Source organism: Antechinus flavipes, chromosome 2, assembly GCF_016432865.1.
Source record: "Antechinus flavipes isolate AdamAnt ecotype Samford, QLD, Australia chromosome 2, AdamAnt_v2, whole genome shotgun sequence".
Lineage (NCBI taxonomy): Eukaryota > Metazoa > Chordata > Mammalia > Dasyuromorphia > Dasyuridae > Antechinus > Antechinus flavipes.
In genome coordinates this window covers 541,208,184-541,219,991 of record NC_067399.1, presented here as the reverse complement: position 1 = coordinate 541,219,991, position 11,808 = coordinate 541,208,184, and the positions used below count along the sequence as shown (strand labels likewise).

Sequence of the window (11,808 nt, the reverse complement as noted above, 5' to 3'; positions counted from 1 at the left end):
ATAGGTGGGAGCTTCTTTCTCAGAGATGACTTCTGCCCTCAGCGTGGTAAGCTAAAAAAAATGAATACTCTGCTCCAATGTGCTTGAAGAAAAGAAAACCCTTTCCCAAATGTGTAGTTTTCTTGGCTATTTCATAATCTGGGGTCAGTTCACCCCATCCATCACAACCTGAGGATCTTTTCCTCTTAAGTGCCTAATCAACCTTCTCATTGCCCAGCACCAAAAACGGTCATTTTCTGTGATCAGGAATGACTACATCTTTCCATGACTCACAGTAGTAACTTCTGACAGCATTCTAAACAACTTGGCTCCCCAGAACTTTGGGAAGGCCATCCATTCCCAGGAAGCCTTTCCTGATTCCCTCAAAGCCTCTTCCCTGTCTCCCCCTCCTTTCTCACTTACATACCTTCCTCCCAGACTTCCCTCTCACAAGAACAGCTCTCTCCCTTGGAATTCTCATAATCCCATCTCAGAACTGGACAGAAGCCTAAGAAATCATTTAGTTGATGTCTCTTACTTTATAGATAAGGAAATTAAGTTTCAAAAAGGGAGTAAATCGCTCCAAATGGTAGTGGCAGAGTTAGGAAGCTTTTCTTTGGGTCAGTTATAGGTGACTTAAAAAACAAAACAAAACAAAAACAAAGCCCCGAGAAAAAGAAAGATTCATTAGCTAAGTCTGGCATGGCCCTGATATTACCATCCTGGGAAGCATGTGTGGCACTGAAAGTGTGCTATAGTGTGATTAGAATATCAGTTATGAAATAAGGAAGACAGGTTCAAATTTTGCAGTTTCCTCATCTATAAAATCAGGAGATTTAACTAGAAGATTTTCTAGCTCCAAATCTGTAATGTTATGAACCAAGAAGGCAGCTAGGTGGTTCAATAGATAGAACTGCAGTCTGGAGTTAGGAAAACCGTGTTCAAATCCAGTCTCAGACACTTACTAGCCATATGATCCTGGGCAAGTCACTAACTCTGTGTTAACCCCATGGAAACAGAAATGGCAAAATCATTCTTGCCATGAAAACCCCAGGGATAGTACGTAACACAGGATCATGCAGAATCAGGCTTACTAGCTGACTGAACAAATGATTTCATATAGATTGTATGGCAAAGTGTCCTGTTGAACCCTCTGAGTCAAGCTGACCCTAAATGGGTATTTTTGTCCGAACAGGATCAGTCAGTCAATAAGTATATACTAAGTGTGTTCCATATCAGCACTTGCTAAATACTGAGGATTCAGGGAAAAGCAAAAACTGTCTCTATCCTCGAGGAATTCACATCGCAATGGAGGAAGTTATATACCAGGTACATAGAATAGATAGATAGATCTCTGTCTCTGGAGTAGGAGGTGGGCTGCAGGTCTAGACAGACAGTATATGGAAAGCAATCTAAAATGAGAAGTCATCAGCTTTGGGTAGCTCAGGAAAAGCCTCTGGCAGAAGGGTTTGAAATGAATCCCAAAGAAAGTCAGGGAAAGTAAGAGGTGAAAGGAAGGGGCTGAGACATTTCCAGCAGGCAAGGGGCACAGCTTGTGCAAACAGAAAGGGAAAATGGGCTGTAATGCACAAAGAACATCAAGTCAGTCAAGATGGTTGGAATTTGGCTGCCAAGGCAGGGGATAAAGTATAGAAAGGCTAGAGACTCCAGAAAGAGCTGGGTTGTGAAGAGATTTAAATGGCAGAAGACTTTCTATCTGATCCTGGAGGTAACAGAGAGCCACCGGAGTTTATTTCATCAGATCTCTGATGTGAACCATTTTCAGTCTTCTAAGGTGTAAATACCCTTGATGAAATTTAACAATCGGCTCCAGAGATGACTCCAGCATCCCCTGAATCTGTGCTTTAGAAAAGAAACAACACTTTAGCAGATACATGGAAGTTGAATCAGTGGAATGAATATGCTGATGTAGAATTAAGAATGACACCAGGGTTAAGAGCCTGGGTGACTAGGAGGAAAGCGGTGCCCTTGAGGAAAATAGGGAAGTTTGGAAGAGAGATATATTGGGGTTAAAGATAATGACGTCTCCTTGGAATGTGTCGGGATGTTTGGGTCATTTAGACTGAGTCAGAAAGACATTTGGTAATGACAACTAGAACTCAGGAGAGACTAGGGCTACCCATAAAGATCTGGGAATCATAATTGAACCCATGGGGGCTGATGAGATCACTAAATGGCAATGAGGACTCTTACTATAGAATCCAGAACTTGTTTTTTTGTAGTATACTGATAATTATATTTTAATATAATTTGTCTCCCATGAATGTTTTTTTAATAATATTATTCTCCAAGGGGTCCAAATAAGTTTTATCAGAATGCCAAAGGGGCCAGAATACGTATGCCAGGAAGCAAAAGAGGGAAACCCAGATGTGAGGATCCAGGGTATAAAATGGACGAAGAATCCACCAAAGAGTAAAGGGTAGGAGTATGGATGGGGGGGTTGATAGAGCAGTGTAGAAACCCAACCTTTGGCACCCATCCAGTGGTGAGGAGATTGAGAAGATCTAAGTTCCAGATCCAATTCTGACACTAACAAGCTGTGAGATATGAGAGGAATCATTTCACTTCTTTGTGGCTTAGTTTCATTATCCACCATCTGATACCCCTTCCCTACTAGGGAATAGGATTGCCAGAGGGGAGGGGGAAGGGAAGGGAATTAGAGAAGATTCTGTGCTTGAAACTTTCTTTACTTAAATTAGTGATTAATGCTCATGGCAAGTCAAGATTACATTTAAATATATCAATATCCATCAATACTGACACAGTATCGCAAACCCAGAGAACCATCTAACTTTGGAATTAAAACAGGATTATGGCAGTGGGAATATAGCAGGACCTTAAATTCCAAGAGCCCTCAGCTCACTGAATCTTGAACAAATGGAGTCTGATATATTGTCAAATGTGGTCAATGTGCTTCTTGCTTTGTTGAAGGTAGGGGGGAAAACAACTTTAGTAATAATCTTTAGAATGGCCATCTAGGTAATGGCTAAAGTAGGAAAAAAGGTTTATTGATTTTATTTTTATGATATTTCTTCCAATTACACATAAAGACAATTTTTAATATTCATTCTTTATAAAATTTTGAGTTCTAAATTTTCTCCCTCCCTCCCTAAGATGATAAGCAATTTGATATAGATTATATATATGTATATATGTACATATATATATACATATATATGTAATCATTTAAACCCCTTTCCCATATTAGCCAAGTTCACACTGATATTTCTAAAGCACAGTTCTGACTACACCATTTCTTTGCTCAAGGTGCTTCAAAGACTCATAATACCACTAGGCTAAAATATAGACAGATTCTTCAGCCTGTATTTAAAGCTTTTCACAATTGAATTCTAACCTATCTTTCCAGACTAATTTCACATCACTCTCCTATGGCATTCCCTAAAGTGGCTTATGTGCTGTTCCCTGTATCTTACATTCCATACCTAACCCACCTCTATTCCTTTTCCTGGAAAAGCAAGAATTTTTTTTGAAAATAAATGTGATATAAAAACAAAAGGCATTAACAAACCTTAAAAAGCAGCCTCAGAATAACAATAAATAAACAAATGAATGTCTTGTACTTTGGACTAAAATGAATCCTCTGTGATTTTAGCCCATCATGACAGGTCACTATTCCAAAATAGAAGCCTGATCCCAGAGGGATATCCAAGGGAGTAACAGAAAGAAGAATATTCTCTACCTGTTCAAACCCGAGAGAGAGAGAAAGAGAGAGAGAGAGAGAGAGAGAGAGAGAGAGAGAGAGAGAGAGAGAGAGAGAGAGAGAGAGAAAGAGCGCTGAATAGTTGAGACATATTTTAATATATGCACAGAATAATTATTGGCCTGGTCTTTTACTGAAACAGGTTTTGGTAGTCCATGGAGCAGTGGATTGTGGAAGAGGGAGTTTATGGAACCTTTTCAGAAAGACATCCAGGTGAGAAATATACCTACATCATTATTGTGAAGTAGAACAATTAATGGAATGAGGAAGCCTTGGAAGCTAACTGGCTTTTGAGGTTTCTAGAGGAAAATTGCTGGAGAACTGTTTTTCAAAAAAGTATAACAGAAAGAAAGATTTAGCTACATGACTATTGGGATGCACCCCCATGATCTTTCCTGCTACCAAGTGAATCTATGTCTTGTGTGGAAGAAGGTGGACACGAAAAGACTCTGTGCTGTAGCAATCTCAAGATAATCTCAGAGCTATATCCTGGACCAGAAAGGGTTAACCAAGTCAAAATTGGGGCCAGCTACCCCCTCCAACCCTATAGCACAGCTCAATTTCTCACACTGTTATGCGTTTGAGAAAACTAAACATCTTGAAGGTATTACCATTTATAGAAAAGTATGTATGTGGTTATCTATATATAAACACCTGGGATTTATATCATAAAATCTTGGACTTGTTTGGAGGAAGGGTAGTTAGATTCCAAAAATAATTCCGCCCCTTCTCTCTATTTCAGACACTAGGGAACCAAATAAAGAAGAAGAGTTTATCCTTTCTTAAAGTTCCCTTTATTTTCTTTGTTTCTGAGCATCCCCACTCCAATATATCACGTTTTCATCAGTAAAATGAGAGGCTTAGACTAGATGCACTCATAGCCAAAAAAATCTAATTCTTTTTTTCTGACACCAAAAGCTCACTTCCTTTTGCATTACCTTCAATACAGTCATCTTCTGTGGCCTAATATGTCTTCAGAAACTGGAAAGCCATGATTCTATTCCCCCACCTCCCTCTCCACCCAAGGCAAGACTCAGTGACTCTGATAAGGTCTTAATGATGGAAGGCATTGATGTCCTGAAACTTATTTTACTGACATAGCCTCTTCTGAGATTTGTAGGGCACAGGGGCTCACTCAGTTCTCTCCCACCAGTACTTTTTCAGTCTTACTTCAAATGGAGATGGGTATGAGTCAAAAAGAAACTGAGGTTGGGGGAGAAGACAGTTGTGGGAACTGTGATGTCATCAGTGAAGAGAATTCCAGGTATAGAAACTTACCTCCACTAAAGCAGGTCAGCAATTTGCATGCAACTCATGGAATTGTAGATCTAGAACTGGAAGGGACCTCGTGGGGGCATTTAGTCCAACCTCCCCATTTTACAGATGATGAAACTGAGACCCAGGAAAATAAAGTAATTTATCCAAGGTCACAGAGGTAATTAGCATTAAAGATGAGATTTGAATCCAGATCTTCTGCAAACTTTCTACTAATTCTATCATACTACCTCCAAAATATAGTGTTAAAGACTATACACACATATATCTAGTCTATACATATGTATATGTGACTATAAGACTCTCTCTATATTTTCTACATATTATATGACTATTAAATTATATACATAAATGTATGTGTCTAAATGTATGTGTGTGTGTGTATAAAAATTCTGAGGTTTACTCAGAGATTAAGTCCATAGTTAAACAGTTAAATGTCAGTGGAGGAGGCTGAATCCAGGATTTCAATCAAGATTCCCCTGTAAAGTCCTGGATTCAACCTCTTCTTCTGACATTTAGCTATATAACTATGAACTTTATGAATAATTATATGATTAGGTAAGGAAAAAAAGGATTAAAGAAGATAGTATTACTCCTGTCTCCGCTCCTTCTCCTGACTCTTGTCTCCATCCTTGTTTAGGAGCCCATTATTAATGTCACTGTGTGAGCTGAACAAGGTGAGGTCAGATGCATCTTTCAGCTTTCAGAGTTTTTGTTCCTTCTCTGTTGTGCTCTATTAGAATGAATGGATTGCCAAAGACCTGATGATTCCAGAGAATTCAAGGTCACTAGCTTGCCTCCAAAGGTCAAGGGGTGAGGGGAGGGGAGAGGGAAATACACAGGACAAAGATAAAGAAAGAGAGAATCAAAGACAAATAGAATGAGACGGGGGCAGACAGAGACAGAGAGATAGAGAGAGAGAGAGAGACAGAGACAGAGAGAGAGACAGAGACAGAGAGAGAGAGAGACAGAAAGAGAGAGAGAGAGGAGAGAGAGAGAGAGAGAGAGAGAGAGAGACAAAGACAGAGAGAGAGAAAGAGACAGAGAGAGAGAGAGACAGAGAGAGAGAGAGAGAGAGAGACAGAGAGAGAGAGAGAGAGAGAGAGAGACAGAGAGAGAGAGAGAGACAGAGAGAGAGAGAGACAGAGAGAGAGAGAGAGAGAGACAGAGAGAGAGAGAGAGAGAGAGAGAGAGAGAGAGAGAGAGAGAGAGAGAGAGAGAGTCTTCACTTACTTGCAGCCTGGATTCGGGCTTTTCGGCTAACCACCAACCCAAATCGATTTTGGGCCACACAGTCATAGTCTCCTTCGTCAGAAGGACCAGTTCCCTGCTCTGGTCGGAAGTTGGGGAGGAGGAGTGAGCCATTAGCCAGCACAAGGGCATGGCTACTCTCTGGAAGTTCCACTCCGTTCTTCCTCCAGGTGACCCGAACGGGTGGTGTACCTTCTGCTCGGCAGCCCAGTACCACTGACTGCTCAGGTACAACAATCTCATCACTTGGTTCCACAGTGAATGCCAGCTCCGTGGAGCGACCTAGGTCTGGACCAACACCAGGAAGAGAGGAAACAAATCTCTGTGTCAGGAGTTCGTGGAGTTACTTTATAGGGTCATATAAATGCATGCAAATCCTCCTCAGAAAGCAGATGGTTTAGGTAATCCCAGTTTCAGTCTCCTCATTTAGCCCCTCATGTATAACCATCAGAAATTCATGCCTCAAAACTGATATGGTATGTGACCCCCAAAAGGCCTACATGTCTTTTTGAGCAGCATAGTGCCTAGAACATAGTAAGTGCTTGACAAATGCTAGTTGATTAATTGATCTTGTTCATCATGTTGCCTTGGAGTTCCTGCAACTCATTTGGATAGTTTGGGGTCTTTCTCGTTTCGAGAAATCTCTCAGGAAGATGACACAAGTATCTTTAGGGAATTTAAAAATTTTCTCTAATCTCGAACCTTATACAAAACCTGTCTTTCTGTGACAGCTCCCTTTCAGCAACTGCAGGAGGGAGAAACTTTACATCTCCAATGTACACAGTAGGCATTTAATAAATACTTGCCAAATGAATAAACTTACCTGCTCTATGTCTCAGTTTCCTCATCTATCAAATGGCATAATACCTAACACCTAAGTTTATCTATTATGTAAAGTTGCATGTATCACTGAGGTAACAAATGGGTGGCAATACTATGAATAGTTTAAAGTGGTAATAACACAAAGTTAAGGCTTAATAATTATTTCTTTTCTTCCTTCACCCAGAAAATCATCTAAACTCAGAACAGATCTGAGCCTAGACCTGAAATCAGTTAATGCTCAAGGCTAAAAAAAAAAAAAAAGGACAGATCTCAGGGAAAAGTGGAGGAAAACTGCTTAGAATTTTTGCTTAGCTTTTTTTCTGTTCTCCTTTTTCATTAGAAATGGGATTTCACTAGGGTAGGAAGAAAATGCCCAGCTTCTACCAAAGCAAATCTTCACCTTCTCTTCAATTTATCATCTCAGAGATTGCTTGGGGGCATTGAAAGATTAAATGACTTGCCTGGAGTCATAGAGTCAGTAAGTGTCAAAATCCAAGCTTGAACTCTGGATTTTTCTGATTCAGAAACCAGCTCTCAATTCTTTTATTCCATGCTGCTCCTTTTATTACGATTACTAGTATTATTATTATTACTGTCATAGAATCATGACAAGTTAGGTGTCTAGAGATTTTGAGAGATAAGTTTTATTAATTTTGTTCAGTCATAATTACTGCTAAAGGACCCCCCAATAATACTAGTTAGCATTTATATCAAGCTTTAAGATTTGCAAAGTACTTTACAACTATCCCTTTATCCCTATGACTTCAGCAAGTAGGTGCTGTTATTATCTCCCATTTCACAGATGAGGAAATTTAAGCAGTCAGAAGTTAAATGATTTAACCATGTCAACAGTACCTGCCTAAGGGGGAAATTTGAACTCAGGTCTTTCTGAGCCCAAATCCAGGCTTCTATCCTTTGGGTCACCTGGGATCTTGGGTATTCTTTCCCTTTCGGGCATCCAAGGATAAAGGATACAGGGACCCACTCCAATACCAGGAGAGATCATATACCTAGGTTTGATTTCAGCATAACTTTGTGACCTTGATTCCTTGGTCCCCCCAATTAATATGTGCTGTGCTAATGTCAGCAGCAGGGAAACAGAAATGATAGTCTCCTTTTTCTCCCTCCTACCCTAGGTCAGCCCAAATCCATTTTTTTAAAAGGGTAAAAGTCCTTTGAAACTGCTCTCTCCTGCCAAGAGGCTGCATGTATTATGTTCAGAGTATGTGAGTTTGAATTAAAATGATGCCTTTCTCTGTATCATGGAGAATCTATCCTTTGGAAACTCAGTTTTCTTAAGTACAAAATCAGGAGGTTGAACTAGAAGGCTTCAGTCCCCTCCAGTGGAGAAGGAAGGAGGAAGTGGGGAGGGAGAAGGGAAGAAGGGAGAAAGGAGGTGTAGGAGGAGATGAGGTGTGAGAGGCAAAGCTTGTTTTCATCCTAGACCACTGAAACCAATTTCTCCAGTGCCTTCACATTGGAAGCCTGCTTGGCTTATTACCCAATTAATGGGACTCAGCACTACAAACTGTTAAACTTTACTTGTGAGGGTAAGAGAGTAAGGTTGCTCCTCTGACCCCCAAGAAGCCATACAAAAGGAGCCTGAGACTCAGAGCCAAACCCACCTCCAGCTCACTCCCTTTGTGACCTCACCGAGACCAGTTCCCTCCCTCTGGCACTGTCTGACTGAGACTGATAGCTGACTGCTGACCCGGGGGGCAACGGGGGAGGAAGCTTGCGGCTTAGAGAGCAGGCTAATCAGCATCTGGGTAAAACACAGCCCCAGAGGAGTAAAGGGGATTTTGCTTCCCTAGAGTGTGGCAACCATCTAAGCGCCTGAGTTACTTTCGATAACTGAGTAAACGACATTCAATTCCTTCAGTAATTGTGCATCGAAAAATTCCTTAAAACGGGACACAGCCGCCTATTTTCAATCCCTATTTAACCTTCCCTAGCCTCTGTCCAACAACACCTCTGTGGAGAGGAAGTTTCTTCAGTGATTTTAGGAGAGGGAGGGTTGTATACTGTTAAGAGAGAATAGGAGCCCAGGAGAAAAGGGGGGTGGAGGGTTCAAACACTAGGACTGGGGAAGGCCGATGAAGCTGGAAGGATGGGACAGAGAACTGGTCCATTCTGGTCAGCCAAAGGGAGAATATTGACATAACCCCGCGCTGCCAAGTGCAGGCAAGCCCGGCCCAGTCCCAGCGTGCTTGTGTGGAGGCATCCTGGATGTAAGAGCGGTTTTTCTGTGGTGTGAACTTCGGCGCTCTTTTGAATGGGTGGAAAAGTGCTTGCCCGTACTCCTGGTAGAATGTTTCTTTCACCGGAAACACCTCTTCCTGAGACCCTCGAACACCAGATTTTGGGTTTATTTCTCTTCGAACAAATTCCGCATCTCGATTCCAGGCTGAGTCCTACACTGAGACTCCTCTTCTGACACATCCCTTAACACCTCGCGCGGAATCTTCTCTTCTCAAATCCCTCTCAGCTGTCTCACACTAGTTGCTTAGTTCTAATACCGTATCCCCTTACTTAGGGATCCGTTCCTTTCTAACTTCCTTCAGTTTTCCCATTTCAATACTGCTTTAAGCCCTCTAATTCCCGGCTGAGTTTTCTCTCACTCTCCCTTCTGGGCTAGCTGTTTTTGCTCACTTCAGGATCGGAGTTCTCTGGGATTGCTCCCTCTCTTTCGCCCTTCTATCTGGGTTAGTCTACCTCTTAGACTCTGCCTCCTTCACCTGTATCTCCCTTTACTCGGGGCTCCATCCGCTCTCAGAATCTACTGCATCTCCGCTCCATCTCCTTTCACCCGGGGTCTGTTCTCTCCTGGGATTCATCCTCCCTCCATCTCCTGTCGCTCCGGCCTCCACCCCCTCCCGGGCTCTATCTATCTCCCTTCACTCCAGATTTCATTCCCGCTCCATCTCTCTACTCTCTGGACTCCAATTCTTCCCGTGGCCCATCTTTGCTTCATCTCCCTTCACTTCGAGCTCCATTTTCTCTCCCAGGGGCCATCCCGCTCCAGCCCCTTTCGCTTCGGGCTCTATCACTTCCCGGAGACTATCCCAGCTCCATTTCCCTTCGCTTCGAGCTCCATCACTTCTCGGAGTCCATCCCAGCTTCATTTCCCTTCGCTCTGGGCTCTATCCCCTCCCGAGGTCCCATCCCCTCTCCATCTCTTCACTTCGGGCTGCTTCTCGCCTCGGACTCCTCCCCATCTAGTTTCGGTCCCGGGTCCGCGGTCCGTTCGGCCCCGCCTCCCCTTGCCCCTGCCCTTGCCCGGCCCCTGCCCCGACACTCACCGCTTCCGAGAACAAGCTGCAGCAGCAGCAGCCGAAGCAGCAGCAGCCGAAGCAGCAGCAGCCAGAAGCGGGGGCGCAGGAGCGCGGGGCGCGGCGAAGCCATGGGGTGCTTTGCTCTTCTCCGCTCCGCTCCCCTTCCGGACCCGTTAGTGTCCTCACAACGCCGCTCGGGGACAGCGCCGGGGCCGAGATCGGGGCCCGGGCCGCGGCCGAGCCCGGGCAGCTGGAGGCTGGGGCCGCATGCCGCTGCCTAGGAGCGTTGGGGCTGCGGGGTACTCGGCGCTTGCGCCATCTTGCACATAGAGGAGCGATCTGTCAGCATCTCGCTCCGAGCGCTCAGAGCACACGCTCCCCACCCGCCGCTGGCCCGCTCTCTCCTCCCACTGCCTCCCCTATTCCCTCCCCCTTTCCCCTCTAGCCACCCTGTCCCCTCCCCCCTCCCCCCCACCTCCCTCTCTCCAGAGGCCCAGTCTGGGGAACAAAAGACCCAACCAGCGCTTTATTCGGCCGGACATCCCCGGCGGCTTCCCTGCCTCCCCCCCTCCCGCCCTCCTTCCACTCTTTGAACTGAGGCCGGCGGGGCCCTAGAACTCCCTAAGCTCCGGCAGTCCCGGAGAGGCAGGGAGCTCTCGACCTCTCCCTCCCTCTGCGGGAAGGTTTTGGAGACGGAGTTACCTAGAAAGACCGGGCGACAGGGGAGCACTCTCAGGCTTGACTTCCAAAATAACGGAGAGGGGAGAAGTGTGTGTGTGTGTGTGTGTGTGTGTGTGTGTGTGTGTGTGTGCACAGAGAGGTTGGAAGAAGAGAGCAAAGATTCCGGGATGCCCTGATTTGAAATTGCCCAATCCCCTTGTGGTTTACTACTCAATGGAAGAAGGAGAACCAGTCTCTAGGCTTAGGTATACGTGTGTAGAGGAGATAGAGAACGGATTTTGTTGTTATTAGTCGTGTCCGATTTTTCCTGACCGTGCGTCCAAATTTTCGAGGCAAAGATACTGGAATGGTTTAACATTTCCTTCTGCAGTGGATTAAGGCAACAGGGTTAAGTGACTTGCCCAGGATTACACAGCTAGTAATTGTCTGGGACGGAATTAGAACTCAGATTTTCCTGACTCCAGGCCTGAAGCTCTCTATACACTGAGTCACCCAAGGGTCTGCTAGATGATAGATGGATTAAAAAGAAAAAAAAAAAGGAAGGAAGGAAGGAAGAGAAAAAAAGAAAAGAAAAGAAAGACAAAAGATAAGAGTATATATGTAGAAAAGAAGTATATCTGTGTGGAGAAAGAGAAAGGGAAGGAAGGAGGTAGGGAGAGATTAGAGGGAGAGAAATGGGGGAGAGAGAGACAGAGACAGAGAGAAACAAAAAGAGACAGACACATATACATACACACAGCACACAGACGCTGTGAAGGAATCCTTGAATAAAACAGCACAAAG

At 44.0% G+C, this 11,808-nt stretch overlaps 1 protein-coding gene across 1 annotated transcript in view; it reads right to left on the bottom strand.

The window, feature by feature from the left end:
* Positions 1 to 10,759, bottom strand: part of IGDCC3 (immunoglobulin superfamily DCC subclass member 3) — a 68,938-nt gene extending 58,179 nt beyond the window's left edge. The window contains exons 1-2 of the mRNA XM_051980842.1: positions 10,372 to 10,759; positions 6,230 to 6,535 (exon numbers count right to left, since the gene is read on the bottom strand). Coding sequence (XP_051836802.1) covers positions 6,230 to 6,535; positions 10,372 to 10,474 — 409 coding nt within the window. The 5' untranslated portion in view covers positions 10,475 to 10,759. The remainder of the gene's footprint in view (positions 1 to 6,229; positions 6,536 to 10,371) is intronic.
* Between the last annotated feature and the right edge of the window lie 1,049 nt (positions 10,760 to 11,808).